At 36.9% G+C, this 26,571-nt stretch overlaps 1 protein-coding gene across 2 annotated transcripts; it reads left to right on the top strand.

Annotated features, from left to right (window-relative positions):
* Positions 1-1,731: 1,731 nt before the first annotated feature.
* On the top strand, positions 1,732-26,449 carry LOC145768415 (ral guanine nucleotide dissociation stimulator-like 1). Of its 2 annotated transcripts, none has more exons than XM_082579902.1 (18): positions 1,732-1,821; positions 15,547-15,642; positions 15,961-16,151; positions 17,976-18,026; positions 18,361-18,599; positions 19,360-19,511; positions 19,996-20,190; positions 20,854-21,018; positions 21,644-21,820; positions 22,141-22,298; positions 22,590-22,673; positions 22,934-23,038; positions 23,270-23,339; positions 23,754-23,834; positions 24,175-24,289; positions 24,546-24,660; positions 25,013-25,383; positions 25,535-26,449. In XM_082579902.1, exons 1-18 carry the CDS (start codon positions 1,747-1,749, stop codon positions 26,242-26,244), a joined length of 3,150 nt encoding a protein of 1,049 aa, XP_082436028.1. In that variant the 5' UTR covers positions 1,732-1,746; the 3' UTR covers positions 26,245-26,449. The 2 variants fall into 2 exon arrangements, with proteins under 2 accessions (XP_082436028.1, XP_082436027.1); XM_082579901.1 differs by lacking the exon at positions 1,732-1,821 and adding an exon at positions 14,456-15,134.
* Positions 26,450-26,571: the final 122 nt, after the last annotated feature.

Genomic DNA, 26,571 nt, shown 5'->3' with positions numbered 1-26,571 from the left:
TTAAACAATGTTGCTATTTTAAAAATTAATATAGGTTATTTACTCTTCAAGCAGTAGTTTTTACCACCCTAAAATTTTCTTTGTAGCCACCTCACTGCTTGGTAGGCTGACAAATAATTTCCGCAATGCCCTATATTAAAGTTTTTCGAAATAAAAATAGTTCAAACCTTTTTATATAAAGCGACCTTTTGCTTTAATATTTCATACCAGGCCCAAGTGCTTTTATCTGCGTTTGTTTCATCCAAATATTAAAGTTGAGCTGGAATTATTGCAAAACCACTTGTAGTCCTGTATTAGTCACGTTTTCTTGAGCATTGAGTATTGTTCCAAAACATAGCCTGCTGGCTTTGGAAATATTTTTTGTTTTGTTTTAGTTTAGTAGAAGGCTTTTTAGACTCTCAGGGACTCTTGAAACCTTCAAGAAAAAACATCATCAGATCTTTTTTAGGTCTTAAGCTGTTTTGTCCAGTTCTCAGCGGTTCATTAGTCTACTTGGATTTGACACCAAAGTAAAGTTACAAAAATCAAATACTATTACAGTTGGAAAAATATTATATGACGCAAATTTCTTGATGTTTTTACCCCCTAGGTTGACGGAACAAACATGTTGTGCCACGTGATAACCTATGTAACGTAATATGGTGGTCCAGGATCCCATCCAAAGGTTATAAATTTATATTTTTACATTTCTTTAGTCTTTAGTAGCACTTTAATGTCATGATTTGTGTTTTGCAACAGCTAAGATCGTTTAGAAACTTATAGAAATTTCGATCATGTTCTATTCCTTCACACGTTTCCTTTGCTGATGCTCAGGAAAGAAAACAATCAATAAATCTACCACGTTTAACTTTAAGCTTAACCCGATCTGGAATCAAACAAACGCCAATGCAATGGCAAAGACACTCAGCAGTTTACTACAACTGAGTTTTCAAATTTTAACTGTCTTCGCATCCAAAGTAAAAATGATGTGTAAAACAAAGCAAAACGCCACAGGTAACACAAGGACGAGGTGTTTTGGTTGCTTTTTTTCGTTTTTTCTCCTACGCCTAAAAGCAAGATATTGCTGTGCAACAAGGCAACATTTGATCAAACTTTTTCCAAAACTTCAAATCAAACCCGCCGCTTGCTCACTGGCCTTACATTTACGACCTGGAAAAGTTCTAGATTTTGCAAGTGAAAGAATGACAAAGATAAATATCAGTTGCAAATCATATAAAACGAAGCTTGTTAATCAGTAACAAGTTCATTGCAGGTTGAAAGGACACGCGATACAATACATAAAGCTGGCAGTGCATTTAAAATTGCTTAAAGTGAGAGCAATACGATTTTTCTGCAGTGGTTGTATATTGAACCAAGAACCAGCAGACTGTCATTTAGCTTTTCGTAGATTGTAAAGTGCCAATGCCTGTATTGGTCTGCAACTTAAGCAACTCAGCAAGGATGGTTAAATTTATATCCTCTGTTTTCAATAGAAGATTACAGGAAGTTATGCAGCTAATGTTTGTAGATGCAAAATACGTATTTTTGTAGCCTAAGCATAGTTTAGTGCAAACAAAATGTCATTTACAAAGTCTGAGCAGCAGAGACTTAAAAAGAACGGTAAACAAGAAATAATTACATACTTCTTTTTTTACTTATAGAATCTGATTTTGAACGTTTCATTACATTAATAGTTATACCATAAGGTGTGAAATGTTTTGAATTTTGTTTGTGACAATTTCATGAAGATATCTGCAGCTCCCAGTCATGGTGATGATGTCATCTTTAACTACGTCACTAATCAATGAAAATGTGACACCAAGCGCTTACGATGAAGAAAAGGTAAGAGCAATGCATGTTCTCAGCTAGTAGACGTTGATTCAATGCAAACAAGGACTGAGTTTCTGACTGGGTCTGACAAGAAAAAATAATTTATTGTCACTTTACACTCCGCCAAACTACAAAACACGATGTGATAATACTTGTAGGCAGTGACCATATGTTAGCCAATTTGCTTCTGTTTCATGTTTTTGATGTAACTATTAGGTGTGTGCTTGAACCCTATGCATTAACGTGAAAAAATGTGTCAAATCTCTGCTCCTCGATTCGTTCAATTGAATATGTTCACAGTGAGGAATGCTTTGTGGTGAGTAAAAGTCAATCTGTACCACAAATTTCATGAAAAGAAAATATATATTAGCCTAAGTGCAGAACTAGTTATTGAATAGGCTTCAAAGCAACCCACTACGCTTTGTCAAAGTGAATTCATTTGGAAATAGATGAATCGAAATAAAGACGAATCACTTTTTATATACTGTAGGTCTTGGAGTACACAAACGGTGACAATGATGACTTAGGCTATAAAGAATATACACAACATATAAACACTTTTCTATTTTTTTTCTTTTATGTTAACTTTTTGTCAACATTTGACATCTTTATTAATACACCAAAGGTAGTTCAAATAGTGAAGCAAAAAGTGATCTGTATTAAAGCTGTTTGTCTTTTTTTTGGGGCTTATAAAAATGATATTAATTTAACTGATCATACTGAATACCAGAAGCAGCATAACGTCCAGTAAAAAGTCATAAAATTAGACCCAGGTTTACAGTGTCACAAAAGGTGTGTTAATGGCCTTTTCAAAAAAATAACTTTTCATACAGTTAAACGATGAAATTTTACTCCCATCACTTTTAGAAAAGTTTAAAAATAAACTGTGTCAGGTTTCGCTCTTCAAGGTCAATGTAGTTCACTTTCCCGAGTAAATAGATTAAAAAAAAATAGCTGTGATGTCAACCGATAGTTGTACATAGCTTCAGCAACAAATAACTTTGCTTATATAAGATAGTGAAACACAAGATAGGCTTATATTTATAGCCTATGACGCCAAGTTTTTATTTTTTTTAAAACACAAAGACGGAAGCAATGAAACCAAAACCTTATTCTACAGCGCACGTGTACATAACGAACGTCAAACTAGAGTAGACGATGTCTACAATAAAGTAAAAGTCCCTAACTACTTTTAATAATTAGTACAGGTTTTGTTTCTAATATAGTTTTGACAGTTTCGGTTTCTCAGATTTTTTTTCTACTCAAACAAACGCAGCCCCTATAATAGTCTCTTTCAGAACTTTAATTGTGTGACTTGAACAAGGAAACTCTTACAGAATTAATTAATTATATTGCTTGAAGAAGCTTGCTGGCTACAATTGAAGACCTGAGTTGCAGAACTACTTAAATCACATTTTGTGGAAATTAAGTTATCACCAAAAGTATGTTGTATGATGATCAATACCTGTCCCTGTTGATACGATGCCTGTCCCCGCGTAGAATTTTATTTACAAAACAGCTAATTTCATTATAATACATGCTGGTGTTTGCATAGAAATAAAAGATAAAACAACGTTGAAAGAATTTTAAGTTGCTTATTTCAAAAGTCGTATGTTGAACTTAAGTAGTTGTTCAACTCAGGCCTTCAACTGCGAAACGTTTATCATGATCAGCAGGCTTGTCCATGGGACATTTTTTTCTCTCCCATCCCATCTCATAGCAATTCATGCCTGTCCCGTCCCATCCCATCCCATGGGATTCCCATCAAAATACAATTCAATAAATGTTATTAAATTTATGGAAATTTAAGTCTAATGTGTACTAGATAGGATTAAATGTACAAAAAGAGATACAAAAAAATCAATTCAAGCATAACATATTCAAGCATAACATATCGTATTAATTTTAAAGTTTTGCAAGAAGAATTTCTGACAATCTGTCTAAAATATTTTTAAATAAAAATGCCTAGCTACTGTCCCATGGGAAGTGCAATTCGTGCTGTCCCATCCCATCCCATCCCATGGGACATTTCCCATGGGATTCCCGTGGGAATCCCATTCCCATGGACAAGCCTGATGATCAGACAACAATGATGATGATGATGGCTATCCCTCGTTTTCGAGGATGATGGCCTTCGCAATAAAATAAAAGCTAACGGTGAGTTCTTAAATGGCTAATTAGTCCAATCTTGGCTTTAAAAGTTCGGTAACATTTGGTACATTTAAGATCCTTTGGGAGAGTTGGTTGTGGGTGTGATTGTCGTTCTTTTCTTTGCATTCTTTTTTCTTTTAACCTTTTAGATCTGCTCTTCTCAAACGTGGCAACACCTTCATGAGTGGCAGATCTCCAAAGCAGCCTATCCTCTGCGGTTTCCTCCCAGTTTGTATAATTGATGTTACACATTTTAAGATTGCTCTTCAGTGAGTCTTTATACCGCTTCTTTTGTCCACCTACCGAACGCTTACCCTTAGCCAATTCCGAGTAGAACATTTGTTTAGGGAGACGCTGATCTGGCATTCGCACTACATGCCCGCACCATCTGAGTTGATTTCGAATAATGCGGGACTCAATGCTTGTTGTTTCAGCCTCTTCTAGCACGCTTAAATTTGTTCTTTTCTCTTCCCAGCTGACATTCAGAATTTTGCGCAGGCAGCGTTGTTGGAATCTTTCAAGAGTTTTAATATGGTTTCGGTAGGTGGTCCAGGTCTCGGAAGCATATAGTAGTGTTGTGATTCTGATAGTGTTGTGAATCCCATTCCCATGGACAAGCCTGATGATCAGACAACAATAGAAAGCTGCAGACAAATGAAATTTTGTTTAAAAATATCCTTCTTCTTCAATTGCCTTGCCTGAACCAGGCATCGACGGCTTCAAATCAATAATTGGACCAAATATTCCTATTATATGTTCCTATTAAAAATATCCTATTTAATTTTAACGCTTGGTGGTTAGGCCAAGTATTTTTTGCTACTTGTCAATTTTTGTGGTGGCTTTTAGTTTTTGTTTTTGTTTTGTTTTTAACATTTTCACTTCGTGTTGTTGATATACAATTTTTGTAGAGTGAAAACAAAGTAAAAAAAAACAACTATTTTAAGCTTGAAATGCGTCTCTTCTCCGTGACTTGGAATAGGCAATCTGTAAACCATATGCGTTGATCTGAGCACAACTTTGCTTTCTCATAATACGTTTTGTCAACACGATTTGTGTCAAAAACTATTCAACAGTCAATGCGATACGGTAGGCGGGTGTGTTTAAAATAGAATTTGCTTTGGCAACACTTCTGGCTTTTAAATTTCCACTACTCAGATTCTGGATTTCATCTCTACAGTACAAATAGCAACAACAATTTACATCTATTTGAACCATTGAACTTATTTAAAACATATCGACTAAACAAGAGCAATTAGCAAAATACCAGGAAAACATTATCCATGACAAGTTTTTTCAAGTATTGAGTTTATCAAACTGTGTTTCAGGTGTTATTTGACATTTGGAAAACGTGTTGCTTTACATAGTGAATAGAAATCTAGAACAACTAACCTGAATGTAAAATGATTTAGTCAGTGAAATACAAACTATGATTAAGTAGGTAAAAAAAGCTTTAGAAACATAATGAGAAAATTTGTCCAATCATTTGACTATTTGACTACGCCCATCAAACAAAGTCACGCAATAAAACGTTGATAAAATGTAGCTAAATGGTTTGAAACGACGTTTTATATCCTTCATCCAAAATCGTTTGTCATTCTGCATCATTGCATTTCAAGATGAAAACTATTATTTTGACTTAATTTAGTTGGTCCATGCTTTTACGTCAAATTTTCAACTCTTTGTTGCTGGAGTTTGTTTTTTCCGAAGCTAAAATTGTCTATGTTCGTGAAAATAATTTTCCTTTTCTGACAAAACCGATCACAACATAAGAAAAACGCTTGCAACATTTTTTCCCCCCAAAGGTTGCTGGAATATTAAATAATTCCAACAAACGAGTCATTGTCAGTTTCGATTGATTCAGCAGTGAACGCACGTAGAAAAAAGCTACGTTAGGTGGCTGCTGTTATTTTTATTAGTACAGCGCATGGTACAGTGTTAGGCTACGCGTACGGCCATGCCAGTGTCGATGCAAAATCATTTTCAAATTAGATTTTTTGAAATCACTTTTGTGAACGAAAGTTTGTCTCCAAAAAGTATTTTTCTCATTGTGGTTGTTTTCATCTTAAACTTGTAAAAAAGCTATTGCTGATTTTCAGTAGCCCTCTGTTTTGTTCACCACTTGAGAACGCTGTGACACCAGCCTAACAATAGGTTATGTTTTGCGAAACAAAAAGAATGAGTTGTATCATGTGGGATTTGGTGTGGAAAAGTCACAACGTCAAAACTGCAACTCGAGGCTTTTTACTGCAAGTAGGTGTGATTTTGCTGTAGGTCCTGTTGGAGATCATACAGCAAAATTGGTTAATGTATGACCAGTTCAATGTTTTTGAACAATGGAGCGGTTTTGTAATAAAGGGCAAGCGAGGCTGCCAGGGTGATCGGTTAACACGGGCTATTGTCACCGACATTATGGAAATATTTGATTTCTTACTCACTACTGGATCAGGTTTCATTGTATTGACTTAAATGATTATGCCCAAGACACCGTATGGTACACAACAACATTTGGAGTAATTTGCGACGAAAACATTCCACGCAATGTGTTTTATGCTTTCACTTCACACACATGTTGTTCATATGATTTACAGTAAATGCACTGTTGTTTCAAAATAATTGGATAAACTTTTAGCACAAAAGCTACTAAGTACGCGTAAGGATAAGCTAAGTAGTGAAACATACTGCAGTTCTTGGAAGATTGTTAATTACAGGGTTTTTTGACATTTTGGCAAAATAATTTCATGTTCTGTGTCATTGAAGCGAGACATTAATTTTCAGTCTTTTCTTAAAATTAGTTTAGCACTCAAATCCAACTAAAATCCTATTTTTTTCCATTGATTTCTCTTTTCTTAAATATTGAACTTGCAAAAGGGTTTTTCCCCAATAGCATCACGTTACGTTACACATATTGTGAGAGATTGTGTTTTTCTTATCGCCTCGAGCGTCACTTTGCGTAATGACGTATTTGCGTCCGCTTATTGATAATGCACACGCACTTTTTACGTCAGTGGGATTTTGAACTGGGAGCGTGCGCAATGCATGGCATCGAAAGATTACCAAATTTTTCTAAAAATAGATTCCTTTATAACAAATGGCATGAAACCGATCGCAATTAAGTGGGTTAATCAGACAGCTATTAAGTTGTCTTTGCAACTAAGCAAGCGTAAAGCCCAATCGTCTTGATCCATTACTCTTTTGCAAAATGAGCAGCGTTGTTCGGAAGTAATTATGGTTTTGTTGGCACCACACGTTACCTATAGTCCAACAATGACTTTTCAAAAGAAAGCGATGCATTTTCCACCTGTTTTGGTTGGTTTTGCCTTATCAGAGGTGAGTCACTAGCAGGCATATTCGTGAAAAGTTGCTTTACCGATACAAAAATGATTTTATACTTACGCAATACAATTTCAATGAAAGTAACACACATAAAAGTAACTCTACTTCAAACATAAGGTTATCTTTGAGTCAATGATTGCAATCCCAACTCTTATTTTACTGTGTGTGACTAAGAACATTCTCGAATTAATGCTATCGTTATGATACAGCTGTCAAAGCTAAACTAAAGCCTAGAATGTACTAGTACAAGAAGGGACTACAGTCTTCATCTTTGATTTGTTATTTGAGTAATTGGGCTTAGAGGCTTTTATAATGTAGGCTACTCCCTCATAGCTTTCATACCACCATGTTGCATTGTGGTTTTTGTCAAACTGTTCTGGAGTTTTTTTTTGCTACATACCTCATTTGAAGAATTTGCGGTTTCTTTTATTTTCTTATTAATTACCAATGCTTTCGGGAGCACTTTGTGTTGTGTTTGTTTTCCTGCTGAACTGATTGCGATTTCTAGCGAGTCATATCCGTTGTAACACATTCTCTGGCAGTACATTAGTGCATATTGAATGAGTTTACCCATTGGTAAGTGCAATGTGCATGTGTACATCAACGTGTTTTGGATACTCGGGGCCAGGAACGATCCAACAAGTAACCTTATATATACCGTGTATAAAACTACTTTGTTTTTTTTGGGGGAAAGGAACGATCACTCTAACAGCCCCTCTGGACCTGCCACTGTGGGTAACAGAAGACTTTGCTGTTCTGACCCGACGAGCCTGTGTCATTCATCATTGTTTACAGATCGGCCTTATCGGTGAAATGGGCTAGTTAGAGTCCCAAAGGACATTTTAATTTCACCGGATATTTCACTTTATTAGAACTCTCAGTTTGACTTTGAATGAAATTGTTTGAAGGGTGGTCATGAAAACGTAAAGCCATGGAGTCAGCTGTTACATTATAATTCATCATATTATTATCATAATTAATTAAATCTTTTGTGGTAGGTGGTACCTCGCCTGCTTCCTAACGGCACGTCTATGGGTGAAGCTCGAATGCGGATTTTGCAAAAAACAAAAATATTTTTCAGTAATAATAACGTAAACATGACGCCCAAATCAAAAACTTACTCTTGAGTGCTTCATGATGGGTGTTAATAATTCATTAATTCATGCTTGGCATGTATGGGCATCATCAGTCACACCACAATTAAAAGTACTGTTTTTCAAAACAAGTAAAATTTTATGACGTTTCGCAACATAGCTCATCGAGTCTTTGGAATGTCAATCGAGAAAAGATTAAAATTGCGGTTTTTCGAAGAACGCCTCTCTCGCAGACGTTTAAATCGACAACAAGCTCAGTAATGAAACGAATTGTTTTAATATTTTACCAGTTGCAAAGGCCAGCTTGTTTATGAAACTGGTTGTTGAGCAACCAGTAACCAGTGGCGAGTGTAGAAACTACAGGAATGCATTTGGAAAGATTAAGTCAATAATCAAATAGATATGTTAAAGCAGCAATATCTGATGCTAAAATACAAAATTTGTCAAGACTTTTTGATACACAAGAGCGTTTCACGCAGCAATTTGTTATCCGGGAAAACTGACTTAGCTGTTACCATGGTGTTTTTTTATGCCAAACAAAAGGTTGCTGTTGATATTATAGTCATATATGAACTTTAAGAACTTGTTTATGACTTTCAAGTTAGAACGACCTGACAGGCAAGCGAAAACAGTATATGTGACGTCAGTTGTTCGATATTTGTCGTTTCAATCCTCTTTGCATGGCTAAAATAGCTGGTCTTATCATTTCACGGATTTAGCAAAATAAAGCACAATTTTTAGTGATTCAATAGTTAAGCCAAGATACCTAACAAAGAAATTGATATCTTAACAATCATGTTTGCAACTCAAATGCATTGATTACGCTTTTCTCCAAATATAAAATTTTTTATATTAAATTATATTTTTATATTAAAAAATATTCAATGCATAATTTAGCCTACATTTCTCAAAAGGTTTGTTTTGACTGGTAAGTATCCCGCAAACGTGCATGCAAATAAGAAATAAAACGTGAATATCCGAAAGACTAAAATAGTTACTTCAAGAATTTGGTAGACCTGCCAAATCTATGATGTGAAAGCTATACGTAAGAAACAGCTTGACAGTAAAAATCAATCAAATTTATCTGCGTTTTTTCGAAATGAATTTTAGGGCGTAGCACAGTGCCCGAGTAGTTATTGTAGACTAAATGGGCCTCCATGCATTGCATAGCAGTAGATAGTTTTACAAGTGCTTAGAAAATGGATTTTGATAAAAAGTGTACTGCAACCTATAAAAACTGTATATCTTTTAGCCACTTTTAGCGGACAGTCATACAGAGTGAACAGTCGTCGTATTACAAGTGTTTTGTTATCAACATCGTTTTATTACGTAGTCTTTTGAAAAAACTAGGTCGGAAGTTGTCAAAAGTATGTTACATTTACCAAATGTGGCCAATCATGCAAAACAAGACAGTTTTTGTAACAAACAGATAGAACAGAGGTGTGTTTGTGTATTAGTTGACCAAAGAGACAAACTAGGCATTATTTTGTTGCTGTATTCGTAAGCACCCGCTGAGAAACAGCTTTCTGAACCCAAACCAAACTTTCATAACGCCACAGGCGTCGTTTAGCGCATTTCTGAACGCAGCCTACCAATCACGACCAACCACACCGAAAATTAATGCATTCCTTGAAAAAAAGTGCATCAATGGACCATTCTTTTGTTGATGTGAGGTTCCTAAAAGCGCTACGCGATTGCGATAGGCTAAAGGTAGTGTTTAGTTTTCTATTGTTCTTGTTTTATGTCAGTATTTGCAGTGGTTTAGTGATTATGACGATTGATGCTGGTCAAGTCAGAAATGGCATAGTTTTTCATGCACTAAATCAGCAGAATTCAGTTCAAGAAAATCGTGCAGACAGAAAATGATATATCGCATTCGTTGAAATGCGCGACAGTTCTGATGAATATGTAATGACTAACAACAAAAAACGGGCGGAAGTTTAACAGTAACAGCAGTTACCAGGCAAATGTTATTTTTACATCAAGTTTTCTGTACAGATAATAATTATTTTAAATATGATGAGGAAATAATTTTGATGACATTGTGTTTCAAGTTTGATAGCAAATTTAGTAGACTCAATCGCAGCGCATCAAAATGTCGATGCGATTTTTGTAAATAATTTTTTGTTAGTTTTTGCGAGTTTTCAGATTTTAAATTGCTGCGAGAGAAGTAGCTTATTGGGAAAAGGTACCCCCCTTTAATTAGTGAAGGTTTTCGACAGCAAATAAAAGCTAAAACTGTAGACAATAACACATATGTTGTTGCACATAATATAGCCTACCTGTTGTCAAATTGCGTCAATATTAGCAGAATTCTGGCATAGCTGACCGCATTCCATATCCATATCGTCATTTTTTACCAAAAAATACAAGCCAAAACAAATATAATCCTGCAGTGTTGGTACACTACTGCAAATGTAGCCTTAGTTGCTTTTTAACTATATGCCTATTAATAGAGAGCAAACAAGGTTTAACACGTGCATAATTTTTCACCGCACCTTTGTTTCTGATTAGTTCACGATTGAGAGAAGCAGGGCCTTTGCGAGGATAATTTGGGCTCGGTACCAATGATACCCAGGTGCCCCAACCCATAACAAGGCACCTCTTTTTGAAAACAGAAACCTCACTTAAAGAAGGGGAAATCGTCGGTGAAAATATTAGTAACTTTATGAAGGAAAGAGATAGTTTGTTTTTCCAAAAGATCGGGGTTGTCTCTTTATGGACTGAATCATGGACTTCTAAATAGTAGCATCTGGACTGGAAACTAACTGGACAACATGAGGCCAAACAGTTGGTACAACAGTTGGCCAACAGTGGGCCAACAGCCAAGTAACTAACCCTGTTGGCCCACTGTTGGCCAACTGTTGTACCAACTGTTTGGCCTCATGTTGTCCAGTTAGTTTCCAGTCCAGGTGCTACTATTTAGAAGTCCATGACTGAATGCAAACGTACTACACTGTATAAAAAAACAAAATATTTCGTTAGTTTCTGGACCTCCTGAAAAGGTTTCGAGCCTCTAAAATCATACCAGGCCGAGGTGAAAAAGCACCACCAACCCCCAGGTCTAAAAGTAATACCCCAACCCCTATCAACGCAACTGGAATGAATCTTAGGAATAACCTTTGTTGGAAAGGTCAAGAATGAACAACAGGGATGTTTCTGAGCCAACGGTAAGAACCGACGCGTGGAAAGAATCACGTTTAAGAAATTTCAGAGTCAGACTTTTCAACAATTTAAGGCTAATGCAACGTAGCAAATAGGTTGATTTTTGGTTTGCACTTTCAAAAGCAAGTATCGATTTATAAGGGCAAGTTTGTTTCCTTTTTAGCAGCGCCTTCAGACGTAAGCCATCAATTACCATCAAAAACAACATAAGCTGTGTTCAAAAAGATTGATGAATGTTGCTTGCTAATTCGTGATCAAGAAAGTTATTTTCTTGAATATCAGCGTCAGAAATGACAGATTCATTAGCTCTTTGGCTGGGATCTTTCTTTACAAGTCAATGCGAGTTGTGACGACTGGGATTTGATCCAAGCGACAATACTGTATTAAGTGCGTAGGCTACTTGAAAATATGAAAATATAATAAATTGGAAGCATGGAGATTTAAATATATTATTTTAACAATGTTTCAATACAGTCGTTTAGACTACTTACGTATTTTGTATATTTCAAAACATGATAGCTAACATATTTCGTAAAAGCTTAGTTTTTTTTCTATCATGTTTTATGCGCAATAGTCTTGATAGCATAGCGTCAAGTTTTTGTATAAATACAAAAAAACAATCTTTTCTGTAGCCTACTTTGTTTTTCCATTCAGCGAGTTTTTGAGTGTATTTTGAAAGTATTAAGGCGAGCTGTGATAACAGGAAAGTTCTTGCGGCTGTGATGATAGCTTTTTCAAATGATGATAAACAAATGAACCTAAAACTTATCATTTTGTCCATTTCTGACTGAGTGAGCACACACGAGTGCTTTAGCAAGGTTTTCAACTCTGTTGTGCTTTTTGTTTCTGAGTCACAACGCTTTTGGCATGAGGTCAGCTGCGCAGAATCCCTTGGGCAAAACAAACAATAAACAATTGTACATCGCAAAGCTGCTGGAAAAAAAGAACTCCACACCCTCCCCGAGGATTTTAGATATAAATGTAACACTCGATAAAGTGTATGCTGCTTCAACTATTCCCAGTGGAATTGACAGTCAATGATATTTCTAATAACAATTGTAGGACAAGGAAGTAATAAGTCAATTGACCAACTTCGAACTTCCTTGTGTTAACAGAGTGCAGTTGCATTGTGGCAACCTCAGCAAACAGTTATTAGCAATCAACAATCTGGGCAGAGTTTAGTTTCGTTCAAGACAGCAAGAGTGAGCACTGAGCACAGCTTTTGGAAGGTGATATGTACAACAATGCAGTTATTAAAGCTATTAGGCAAAAGATAAAACTTAGCAAAAATATTGAATGAGAATATTCACCAGGCGTTTACTTAAAGAACAAGATACGTTTCTCTTTTGCACCAAAAGAACGTATCTTGTTGAATAGAAAAAGTAGTTTTTGATAAGTGAGGTATCCATTTCCTGTAAGACATTTATCTCACCGAAATGAAGAGGAAAATTTTGCAGCTTTTTTTGTAGTAAAATCAGTGGCTTGTTGCGTCCCGGACAACAAATCAGGCGTTTTGTTTACATTATTTTAACTTATTTACATTATTACATTATTTCCATTTAGACGTTAAATCGATGTACAAAACGACTGATTTGCTGTCTAAGTTGGTCTCATTTGCTTTTGATGCAGCAAAACAGTATTCCTAGGTTGTGTTAGCCGAAAAACTTACGAACAGCAAATTTGGTGTTTTAAACCTACGTAAAAATATTTAACAGGGCATAAGCACAAAATATTATGATTAAGCTTGTTTTGTCCGCTTGTGTTTTCGTGAGGCCAAGTAAGAATCATTGTAGTTTGGTTGCTGGATTTTCAGTTTCTTATCGATGAATAGCAAAGAAAGAAAAGTATAGAAAAAAGTTGAATCATAGTAGTTTTCCTAGTTTCATTGGCTGTGTCTGCTGGTGTTGAAAACTGAAGGGAGCAAATGTTTTCATATACACGTTGTTTTCAGGGCCGGATTTAGCTGATGGGTGGCCCGGGGCACTTTTAGATCGGGGGGCCCCCGTGCAAAAAAATTTTTTGCGCCTACGGCGCGAAAAACCGTCTCTACGTTTACAGTAGCATCAGTCCAGTACTGCACAGCATTTTGCAGAAACTTTAAAAGCCAAAAGGAAAAAAATAACACAAAATCACATTTTTTTCCACATAGGGGGGCCCTTCAAAAGTCGGGGGGCCCGGGGCAACTGCCCCCTCTGCCCCCCCTAAATCCGGGCCTGGTTGTTTTACATCAACTTTGAATCGACAAAAATGGGCATCTCTGCTATCTGAGATGTGAGTGTCCACGTGATATGATTTTGTGATCGTGATCACGAGATAGGTCAAGATGTTAAAAAAAAATGTCTTGCAATATTTGGGAAAACGGATAAATAACACCGTGGAACAGTTTATGGTTTGTGACATTTACAAAACGTTATCCAACAAGATTGTTTATGTAACATTCGTAGGTAATTTGTTGAAAAATATATAACAAATTCACAAAATCTGGTGTAGCAACAAATCCTTTGAACTTATAGTTTTTGCGTTTATTAAATGTACAGCGACGTTATTTTTTTGGCGAATGTGGTAAAGATTTTTTGCTTATCCAATTACGCTAAAAAGGCATAGTTTTCCTGATAACCATCTAAGAATTTGTGTTTGAAATAAATGGACGGTCATTTTCAACAAATCTCCAGCAAAGCATCGATTAGTGTAGAAAATTACGGTAATTTTTTATGGGATTGTTTGTTCAGGTTGAGTGATTATAACGTGGGGGTAGAGTAGACCTATTGCTTGATCAATGCAGAAATATGATAAATTTTTGTGATGTACAATTTCATACATGCTGAGCGCTTCCAAAGGAAATAAACATATTGTGTTTTTAGAAAGTATACTTGTAGAAGAGAAGTTATTTTGCTGTATTATAGATATACTGTGTGATTGACAAAAAAATTTAATTGAAGAATTTTATGAAAACTACGCAGGAACCAAAAGAATGTTTCTTATGTAACGTGTTGATTAGATTACTGGTATACGGTAACGTAATAATGATTACGCTGCAATAGAAATGAAATTGTTGATCGGAAGTTCAAGGTGCAATCAATACCGATCCTAATGCTCATAGAATTGGAAGCTATTTCCGGCGGAGAAGAGATCCATTTTGATCATGGGGAAAATATGTCCTTCCCATTTTCAATCAGGAGGCCCACTCATCTCCCTCTTGCCAAAAGAAACACTTTCTCCCCCACTTTACCTCCCACTCCTGAGTCCATGCTCCACAGAGACACATCCTTTTCATGCAGTCTTCCGGATAAAACCCATCCCGTAGTCATAAGTGAAAGTGACTTGTACTCCCCTGCATCCAGAAGACTTTCTTGTATTATCCCCACAAACAAGATCCATTCTCACACTGTGAACATCCAAGAAGAAGAAGACTCTTCCTGCTGTTGGCAGATTATTTCTCGCTGGCAAAAAATGAAGAGAAAGTCTCGTCGTCGTGACGTCACCGTCAACTGTGACGTCATCAGTCGTGGCAGCAGAAAGTCTCAGGCATCTGTGCTGCGGCGAAAGACGACAACGTCGCAGCCGGTGTCCATTTTTGGCAAGGTCCGTTTCATTGTGTGAGCAAGTGTTGTATTGCAGGACATCTGAGCATTTCATTTTAGTTTTGCCATTCACTTGCCCAGCCTAAAAAATTACCAGCTGGAATATACGATATACAGTATCAGCAGGCAACACGCAAGCAAACTTGAACAATTCTTGATAAAACACGCATGAACAGTTGTTTTGGTATTGTAATGCTAGACGCATCTGTTTAGCTGGCATAGCTGTGTAACTTAATCCATTGTGATTTACGGTTTTGTTTTTGTTGTTAATGTGCATTTTTGTTATCGATCAGCTGATGCGGTTTGAGGTCAGAAAAGTGCTGTTTTTCCGTGTTGTTGAGTTTGGCTGCAGTTCCTGATTAGAACAATAACATTATTAATTTGAACAAATTCAGCAACTTTTGCTTTTTTAGGAGAATAAAAGAGAATGGGGAGAGGAACACCACAAGGATGTTGTTTACGCGGTGATGTTAAAGAGAATAAAAAAAGCTCATTCGCCAGAGAAAGAAGTAAGAAAATTGAGATAAATCGGAAGTCATTGAAGTTTTGCAGAATTAACTGCTAGTTTTTTTTCTCTAATAATTCAGATACAAACTTTGCCTTGAAGCAAATGGTAAGATTAAAGTAAGGCTGGCCGGTATTCAGAAATTACCATGATGGTTTTAAACATTAAATATGTTCTGCTAAGTCATAGGAAGATTACCATAATTTGCTAAAAAATGTCTATTTCGACTTGTTCTAACTATGAGGTTTAGACTGATTTACGACTAATACCATGCGTTTATTTCATAATAGCAAAAGCTTCATACAGTATTTTTGTTTTTCAGATATCAAACGGCTTGCTTTGGGAAACACAAAAGGTGCGTTACATCAAAGGTGCTACACTGCCGTACTTAGTTGGTCAGTTGTGCAAGTTTTTCGTGGACGATTGGGGAGAACGCAACTTTCTGACAGTCTTTTTAGCAACATACAGATCCTTTGCCACTCCAGCTGAAGTACTAAACCTCATCATTAAAGAGTAAGTTGCATTAGCTAAGATTTCGATCGAGTAGCTTCTAACACCATTTCACATTTCCGCGGAATTGTAAAATAGTTTATAAACATGGCTACTTAAAGATTGGCAACCTAAACCGTACCATCTCCAGGTTGCCATGTTTATAAATCATAACAACGAGGCCTTAAAACCTTTTGGACGCTAGTCAAGTGATAGCTTATTCTTGGAAAGGTACATAAAAATTAAAAATGTATTTTTGGGTCCAGTTGTGCTAACGTTGACAAAATTAGTTGGTTTATCATTATTATATCAGCTACCTATTTTTTCTTTTTAACTCATGAAGTTGTGCGGTTTTCACTAACTTTTCACACCAGTTTGATGAGTTCTTACATTATGCCACCGCTCCACCAGTGGGAAGAACTGCATTGGTTTACCACCTATTGTTTCCCTGTTCGTTCTTCCAGTTACATAACTCTAGCTAGGTTAAACATTAATCATCCTTTTACGTTGTCCAACGTTTGCAATGCAAGAAAAATTTAAAGTAATTTGGAAGAATTGACGTGCAGGCTTGCACCATAAGTAAGCTTTACCAGAGGCTCTGTCAATAGAACTGTTAGTCTTGTTTATCTTGTTTTATAGATCTAATAAAACCGTGGTTTTGATTGTACGATGGCCGATGGGCATGTTTTAATGGTCTTTCTGTAAATAATGTGTAGTTTTAAAGCGCTTTTATCAAAGAATGTGTAATGTTTTGTTTGATAGCTGTATTTTTGACTTGTTGCCGTAAATGCTGAGTTTGACTTCCGTATTGTTTTGGAGTTTGCCGTGCAAAATTGTTCTGATGTGTTCTAAATGATTTACAAACTTTTTGTGAGGATGGTATCAGTTTGTTCCAAGATGATTAATTTTTGAGTGAGTCACTTTTTGGAATAGTTCGCTCAGAGTAATCCAGTTTGCAAATCCAAGCAATTAAGATACCACTTTCCTGATAATTCTACTTGCGCGCCAAACGGTTGCCGGGCTTCTTCAACCCCGCTAAATGCGCAATAACAAGGCGTTTACAGCTACAAAACGAATGCAATTACGACGACATTTTTCACCTTTTAATCCATCAACGGTTGGCGTTGACTGCGTAACTTTGCCGCGCACAACTTGAATTGGAATTTCCAGCATTCCAGGAAACAATAAAAGTTCTAATCCAAGAGCGTACCTGGTGCCAGCGTGTATTGTGTTGCAATGCACATTGCACAGTCAGTAGAGCGCCTCAAGTTGCAAATGCATTGTTTGAAAACAACATTGCTGTAGTCTGAATGCACCAGCTCAGTGGCCGTGTAGTTTCGGCTGTGGTGCTGGTTGAGATCGATTCCAGGTCGGGCTAAACCGAAGACTTTAAAAACGGTACCGATTGTGTTGTTTCTTGCACAACGCAGAGAAAATAATGTGATTACTTCGTAAACCTGATATGAAATTAAAAATGAGCCCTGTCGCTAAAAGATCTTAGCTGTTGTAGAGCAACAATAAATAAACCATACCATTATTATTGGTCTGAATGCAGCTTTAACAAAAACAAAGATACAGTGCCTTTGATGCCATTAATGTACGCTTTGCATCGCGATTGCAATTGTTGTTTCTGTAACTTTTGGTTGTATATTTGGCAACAATCTTTTCTGAGCGAATAAATTGAGCATGCTTGCCAACTTTGAGTGTGCAATGGAATACATAAATAGAATCGTTCAGACTGCTGACCCACTAAGCTTACGTAGGCTGCTGCAGTTAGTTTTGTTTACATGCAAAGCCGCATGAAAACTTATTTTAATTATATTAAACATTTACTTGATTTGTTTCCAGGGGCGAAAAATTCAAGCAAGAAAGCATTGAAAAAAGAAGCCCAACACTAAAGTAAGCTAAACCGCTCAATTTGTTGTGTTTCAATTGCTATTATCATCAAGTGTTTTTAATTTAAAGGAACCTGAAGAGTAATTGATGATGCCATTGGTTGGCCGTAAATTCACTGTTACATCGAAAAAGTTATGCACATGAACTGAGCCTTTTGCTGAAAACTTTCTCTACGAAAACTTTCTCTGCCTTTTCAATTTTTTAGTGTCGTGCTCTTGTGATAAAAAAAAATTACATTACAATTTTGTTTATTCTTGGTTACTACTTGGAAAAAAACTCTGAGACTTTTGTTCAAATGTGAAAGTTTCCCAATCATGTGACACACATTATTCTGCAGCTCCATCGTGAGAGTTCTTAAGACTTGGTTGGAGCGCTATTTCAAAGAAGACTTTTACGATCCTCCTCACCACTCCCTCCTGAAGAGGTTGCAAGATCTTGCAGAAGAATATCAGGCAGATGAGAATCAAATATGTCAACCATCTACTCCATCTGAAAGTGATTGTGATTTCGTGACTTTCGTAAAATCAAAACTTCAATCCGCTGAAGTAAAGGGATCACAAGAGGAAGCTAGTGAAAGTATGTGATGATTGTTCTTCTTTTTAAAGTTATGATGAGTTTCCTCAACTTAGTTGTTTTCCAAATGGAAAGCTACGCAAGAAGAGAGTGCAAGACTTTCATGAGCCTGTGATGCATTACAGAGAACAAACAACAACGCTTCTTACCGGTCACATTTTCAATAATATTTTTCTGTTTGTAACATGTTCATTAAAACGCTTTTGATTCAACGTTACTTGCTTATTTGCGGTGTTAATGTATTTTATTTTGTGACCAATACTTTGGATATGTTTTAGTCAGCAAATTCTAGATAAACGTGTTGAGATCAAATAGCTTGCATTTGTTGTTGAGGCAATAAAACTTGTAGGGGGGGATATTTTTCAAAGACTTAATTTTCTGTGCTGTCGCTTCGAACGAAACTATGCCAATATTGCAAGTTTTTCTGTGCTGCCGCAAGTACTGCACGTATTTAAATGAAAGGGAGTGGTTTTTGTTTTTGCAATATTTGCACATTGTTGATCATTGACATCGGCACAATTCGACCTAAAGCAACAGCTGCGTTAGCATCAGTAGCTGAATTAATGATTAAGCGTGAAGTGTCGATGTTGATGGTTCGACGGCTCGTGGCGGCAACGCTCTGGCAACCCTCATTGAAATGTTACTTAAACACTTGATTGTAAAATATTTTCCAACTTTGGCAACTAAATCATGGATTGAACAACCCTAATCTGAAATTATGAATTCCTGTCATTATGAACTTTTGTATATTTTATGGTCATAGGCATATTTACAACTTCCCATTTTGCCGATATACTTGATGAAACGGAAGACATTTGTGTTGAAGAAGAATCTTTAAACATGGAAGCAGCAAAAACGTTTCTCAGCCGCCTGTCTTCGCAACAGATAGCCGAACAATTAACCGTGATGGATGCGGTAAGACAATACAATTGCACATGTGATCAAACTAGTTATTATTAAATAAATGAAGATAAAATAGCCTACTTTTTGTAATGATCGTTACTGGCTTATACTGAAACCTGCTACAGGCATGCAGGAGTCTTCACGTTTAACTATTTCTGCTTAACTTGCATAAGTTTTTGAAACAAAAGCTGATACACAAATGTAAAACATTTAATTTTGCTTGTCGGTTGTTGTAGTCGTTTGTTTGTTACAGATTTACATGTTTTTGTTCAAAAGGACGTAGGCTAAGCCTATATGCAGTCCGCTCTATTTAGCTTTTGAATCTAAATTTTGCATCCTTAAAAAAGAATTTTAAAATATTATTGGTCATGTGCAACGGTATAATGCACTTTTAACACGTAGGCTATTTAAAACATATCACTTTTAAAAATCTTTCTGGTGTAAACCTGTTTGTAGATGTCCAATGATAAACTTACAAATCTATTCTTGTTTTTAGAATCTGTTCTTGCGCATTGTTCCTTATCATTGCCTTAACGCCGTGAGATCTACCAAAGACAAGCCGGCAACAGTCAAAGCAACTATAGACCAATTTAACAAAGTGGTGTTTTGTGTGTTGGGCACATGTCTTTGCCCAGGCTTGAAGACCTCACAAAGAGCCAAAATAATATGCAAATGGATTGAAGTGGCTCAGGTAAAATGGCTACTTGGAAATTCAGGCTTAACGTTTTCCTAGAGTTTTTTGTGACATTGAGTGATTTAAACTTGGTCTGCTTTTAGTTAAATCACATGTTTTCACTAAACTAGTAGGCCTATCATATGGAAAGTAGCCTTTTGTTTTATTTTTCAAAAGTGTAAAAATATTTTTCAAGAGTATCCAAAAAATACAGTGAATAAGTTACGTCTCAAGCGATTGCATTCAAACTTTTGTAAGGAAATTTTGCTCTATCAATCGCACCACTTGTAAAAACGCGACACATCTTCTGTTGTATCAAGATGTGGCTTTGCTGACTCACAATTTACTGAAAGAGTGCATGCGTCAAATTTTGTATCGCCTACCACGTCATTCGAAACACATGATACAAATTCTAGTTAGGCTGGTTAACTGTTTGCCTTGTGGTCGATCTGCTGCTCTTCCCTCCTTCACTTTCACAGATTCATATTTTCTGCTTTTCATGTCAACGTCACTAATCTTTTATTGCACAATTCCAAATCTTCATTATTTTCTTTTTTTTTAGTCTTTTCACCTTCCATGTGATTTTCGCTTACATGCTTTGGTAATCCTCCGTATCGGAGTCTGAGCTAGTTTTGCTGATGTTGTAATCTTATTGTCTAAACCAAACATCTTAAACTCCAGGAGTGCAGAGAGCTGAAGAACTTCTCCTCCTTGCGTGCTATTGCATCTGGATTACAGACTCATGCCATCCATCGTCTGAAGAGGACTTGGCAACAAGTTCCAAACGCAAACTGCAGCTTGCTGGAGGAGCTGAGTAAGATCAACATGAAGGATTTGATCAAAAAGGTATCTAAAGTTCTAATAACAAAGGTTGTGTGAAATTAAAATATTTTGTGGTTCATTCGCTTTAAATTTACTTGATTAGTTAAAGAAACTTTCACAATACTTAAACCTACGGTACTTGAAATTCAAAGAAAACGAAATTGACAGTTGTAGCCTACTCTACATCCCTCACAATTAAGCTACTGCGCAGTTAGTTGCCCTAATTTAAGTTCGCGGACTGTCTGGTGGACAGATGAACGTTTTTGTTTGATATCTGATGCTAAAACACAAACATGACAACCCTCAACGATTGAATGCAAACCAAACCGTTCCATAGGATTACGGTACCCTATGCTTTTCAAGACACAGTAGGACAAATATTGCTCAGAATATTGTTTTGAGGTACCATACTTAAGCTCAGTGGTGGAAATTTAGATTAAAAAGGCAGGTCAGTAAGAAAGTCAATTTCGATCTTACTTTCATTAAAAGGTTTTTACCACAGCAACGAATTCTTCGTGGATATGGAACCGACTTCTTTCCAATCTCTGTCAAGTCCTGTCAAGATTCGTCTACGTTGCCAGGGATAATATCCATGGGTCTAAACAAAACACAATTGGATTAAGAGTATCCATTGTTTCGTATTTTTTAGGTTGGTACTGCAAAAGTAAACACCGAAAAAAGTTCCATCAGCAGAGTACGTAAAGATGCCACTACACGGCGCCAACAAGCCATCCACTCTGGGATCATGCACGGCACTGTGCCCTATCTGGGTTCTTTTCTGTCTGATCTTACTTATCTTGATACTGCCAAGCCTGATTTCATTGAGGTAAGGGAAGGCTGAGATGAAGCGAAGGTTACATCTGATCACTGCATTTGCAACCGCTTGCAAGAGCATCCAGTACGGCGACCTTTCCAGCTAAAAGAAATGTCACTTTTACATTATTTCAACGTCTGAATTAAAAAAAAATTGAATTTTGTAAATGTTTTTAGGATGGAAATTAAATTACTTCAGAAAAAACCACGTTACATAATGGTTTACCGATCTCACGCTCAAACTAAATGCAACGTTCAAAACATGTTATGAATATCATCATGAAACCATTCACCTACTGCATTGTTATCACATTGCATGTTTGGGCTTTGCAGAAAGGCTTGGTGAACTTTGACAAAAGGAGGAAGGAATTTGAATTGTTGGCCCAGCTTCAGTTATGGCAAGCATCATGCCGCAGCTATCAGCATTTGGACACTGATTCCGGCTTTTTTGATTGGTTCAATTCTGTCACGTTACCAACCGACGAACAAGCGTAAGTCTAGTTACCGTGACTGTCAATCAAAGTGACAAAACTCCAATTTCCTCGTAGATTATCGTAATTACCGTTCTTAATGGAAAGTTTATAGAAATGTAATTGTTGCTGTCAAATATAGCCAATCTCTGGTTAAAATTATAACATACGTATGACATGGACACAGTCTTTTTGAATTTTTTTGTACACCTAGTTTTGGTACTGATGTTGGATTTTATGTGGAGTCACGTCCTCTTACAAAATTTGATAACTTTAGTGGTAGACGAATTTAAAATTTTAATTTTCTTTCAGAATTCAGCTTTCAGAAGAGATCGAAGCTCCAAATTTCATTCCCCTCTCCCCTTCCGCAACTCCTTTAAGTCAGGCCGCTTCCGAGTGAGTTGTAATTCCAATCTTAGTGCGATTGATATTAAGAACATTTCGTACTTGCAAACTTTACATAAATGCTGATCGAGCTCTGTCGAAACATATCTGGCAAAACTGAGTTTTTGCCCCATTTCAAATTTACATGACCGCGAAGCACACCAATTTGTGCGGAAACTTACGCAATAGAGCAAGTGGCGTGCGTGAAATCTGCTGATTATACGGGATGAAACGAAAAAGGCTTGTAACTGTCTTTCGTCTCTTTTATGCAGGATGTTTTCAAGCCACAACGGTGGCTTTAATTCAAGCGGCAATAGTTGTACGTCATTTCCGGCCAGCTACGTGAGCAACTCTAGTAACGGACTTTCAGAGACAACGTAAGTACTGTTTAAAACATTGGTCAATGTGTGGAGTTCACAGTAATTTGATTATCTTGTCACTGATTACGTGATTATGGCATTTTAACAGCCTAGGCCTATAACTTCATTTCCATCATGTCGACTCACGTTTCACTTTTCCAAATTTTCTGAAAGATCTAGTAGCCTATTTAGTATAGATAGAGCCTAAATTTGATGATTTGCTTTTAACATTTTTTGTTTTTTTTTCAGCAAGATTGATTCCGAATCTACAGTATCTAGGCCTAACGGTCATGCTACAACGGAGACTCCTTGTGCTGAGGTGACTCTTGTTCTGCGCTTTAACCTGACTTCGCTTGTGAAATTATTGTGAAAAATACTTGGTTTTTGTATGACTGGCATTTCGTCTTATTGGTACCGTACAAACATTGCTTTAAGAAGGCTTTGGATCTGTCTCAAACACTTAAGTTTTTTGAGCAAACCCTAACGAATAACATCGGAAAAAGCAGGAAGGTCTACCAAAAACCTTAATCTCACTTGTCAAACTCAAAGCCCTTAATTACGGCCGATTATATTATTATTCAAACGTATGCCTACAGCAAGCCTAAATTCAACCGCAACTTCAGGTAGTCTGCAACTGATTCTTTGGCCTACTTTCGAGCTACCACATAAGCTTCTAAAGTGGTAACAAAGCTTTGGACCAGCATTTAACTTTACCATTTGTATCGTTATGCAGGGCAGAACAATCAACGTTCAAGTGATAAAGAAAGCCAGTGACGAAAACGAAATCACTGAGAAAGAACCAAAAGAAATGAATGTATGCAGTGCTTGCAAAAATCTTGTTTTGTGTTTAGCTTGTTTTCTAAGCAAAGCTTTTTTTTAACAAATCTTCATTAAGTTTTTCAGCAGCGAAACCTGTTCGATTTTTCTGCTAATCTTATAAAAACTGGCAGTGATAGACTTATTGCAGGCTGCAATTAAGAATAGGCTATTTCGAAGCATAGGCTACTGATCGAGCAGCCTTCGAGTTCATCTAAAGTCTCTTTCTCCCCTTTATAAACACCTTTCCAGCAATTAACAGTTTTAATTTACATCAAACTTCTGCTATCGTTCTAATTGATGGAGTAGGTTATTAATTTTTTGACCATTGCGTTTAGTTGTGCTCCAACGACCGTTCACCCGCCTTCATGAAGAAAGCATTCGGTTTGTTCGACTTGAAAAATGAAGACCTTCGCAACTTTAAACTAATGCAAATTCTGCCAGATGACAAAGGTAAGTCTTGGAAGCATGATTGATAATTTTGATTTTGTAGGTCATAAGCAGCATTTTCTGTAGAGGCTATGTTAATACTGTAGGCTATAGTATTAGCACGTAACACGATTACAACGTAAGGCTATTGTTTACGATGGATGAAAACAAAGTAAGCTACTACATAACCATTGGGGAGCAAAAGTTAATTTTTTTTCATATTGAAATTACTCTTATCAGATCGTTGTTCATAATTTGATCTGGCCGTTTTATTTTCCAGAGCTTGTTATACCGGAAACTGGAAATGTGTTTTACGCCATGAACAGTTCTACCAAAGAATATAATTTTGTTTTAGTCGAGGAAGGAGCAGAGTTCCCAAGAGAAAAACGTGAAAAGTAAGCAAGATTTGAACGACGGAAGCAGATTGCATGAAAGAGCTCTTTATTTAGAGTAAAACCGAAAGAAACAGCCAATTTGTTGCAAGCTTTTGCTGTGTTTGAATCGGACGTTTTATAAATCAGGAAACTTGTGCCTGGGTTTTTGAATAGCTTGAGAATGCTTTAATTTAATTTTAAAACAATTATTATCGCTCGGCCCTGCGTCGAAAGCCTCTACAAGTATGTGAAATTACCAGGAATACCCTATCAAGGCTTTGTCAGTTCGAGGATAAAGATTCAAAACCAAACCAACTCTGGTCCCTCAGTGATTTCTATAACAAAAACAACTAAAAATCATGTTTATTTTCAGTCGAACCCAAACGCTTCCACGTTTGAACAAGCAAAAACGGCCAAGAAGAGCTGCAGCCAGCACTTCCACGCCCCTTTCGTCTTCATCTCCGATGAAAAGCTTTTACCGCCACTTAGGGATGACAAGCAGTTTTTATTCCTGGTCCAAAGAAATACAAAAGCATGAGGAAGCATCAGAGGATAAAAGTGATTCGGAAAGTATACGGTCAACACCAGAAATGAAGCACAGAAAGAAGTCTGTTGACAGCTCTTTATCTTCTGTTACTCGCTCTAGCGAAAGTTCAAGTGACGAAAGCGACAATTCCTTGAGGCAAAAAGTATGGAAGACGCTTACACGGGTCAAAGGTCACAGGAGGAATCATTCTGATTCAGGTTTGTAAGATTGAATAAACGCCAGGATATCCTTGATGATTTCAGTCACGCAGAGATGCAATTCGAAACGTTATAAACATGTAACGATGCTCAACGCAAACAAAACGTGATTTAAGTAAAGACTACGAAACTAACATCAATTTATTTACAGGCGCCTTTTGGAGAGCTCACTCTGATCATGCAACTGCAAGGCCACATACCAAGCAATTAATTGCAGCCATCACAGACAATTTCGTTATCCCTGTCAGCAACCAAGCTGATCTGTCATCTTCCGAATCCAGCATTAATGACATGCGTTGGCCATCAACATCAAGTGATGGAGATGTAGAGGCTGCTTCATCATCCACGTGGCCAAGAAAACACGTCATTTCGGTAGCCAATGAAAGTCAACAGCACAGGCAAGCGGCTGTAAAAAAACATCACTCCCATTCGCAAGGTGGGGGCAAAGATCTCCGAAAAGAATCTCCTTTTAAGTTGAACAAAAATAGATCAAGTCCGTTGCATTCGTCCAATACTTTTCGAAAAACTGATTCGCGTTCAAGATTTTACGTTGAAATCAATGACAAGCCAGTGGAAGAAAAACTAAGTCGCAACACCAGCAGTGACTCAATGAAGCCCATCAACGAGGCTGAGGACCCATCCACTGACTTGCCTCCCAAGAACTCAAGAGTGTTCGCCAGATCTGCCAGCGACCCGTGCATACTGGAGTTGGGAGAAAATGAGGTTTTTAAGGACACTGCTGCCCTCCCAATTATTACTATACAATGCCCGTCCCCTAACAAGCTTCCGGGAAAAGGTAGAGCACTACAACCTAAGCCACGTGTGCGATTGTCATCAGAAACAAGAACCACTATCTTGTAAAATTTTCCACTGCTACATTCGCCTTACGTTTATTGATATGTTTATTTCTGTGCAGCTTCAGAGCTCAAATCAGTCCTTTTTACTTTGATTCAACTTACGCTTAAGTTGAATCAAAGTAAAAAAAAACGTTTGCCTGCTAACGATTTTGTTGACTGGGTAGTGGGTATAAGCTAATAAAAGGTTTCTCTCTCTCTCTCTATCAAGGCTATCCTGAACGCATCAAATGTACTCTGACCTTGATAAAAATGTATCATGTGTTCTTCACACATTGGCTTTCAAAAAGTATTATCGTTGCCATACTTCTATTTCTTGCTGTTCAATCGTGCA

This window comes from Aplidium turbinatum, chromosome 4 (assembly GCF_918807975.1).
Source record: "Aplidium turbinatum chromosome 4, kaAplTurb1.1, whole genome shotgun sequence".
Taxonomy (NCBI): domain Eukaryota; kingdom Metazoa; phylum Chordata; class Ascidiacea; order Aplousobranchia; family Polyclinidae; genus Aplidium; species Aplidium turbinatum.
Note: the sequence above shows the minus strand (reverse complement) of the source record. Positions and strands in the feature narration are given on the sequence as shown.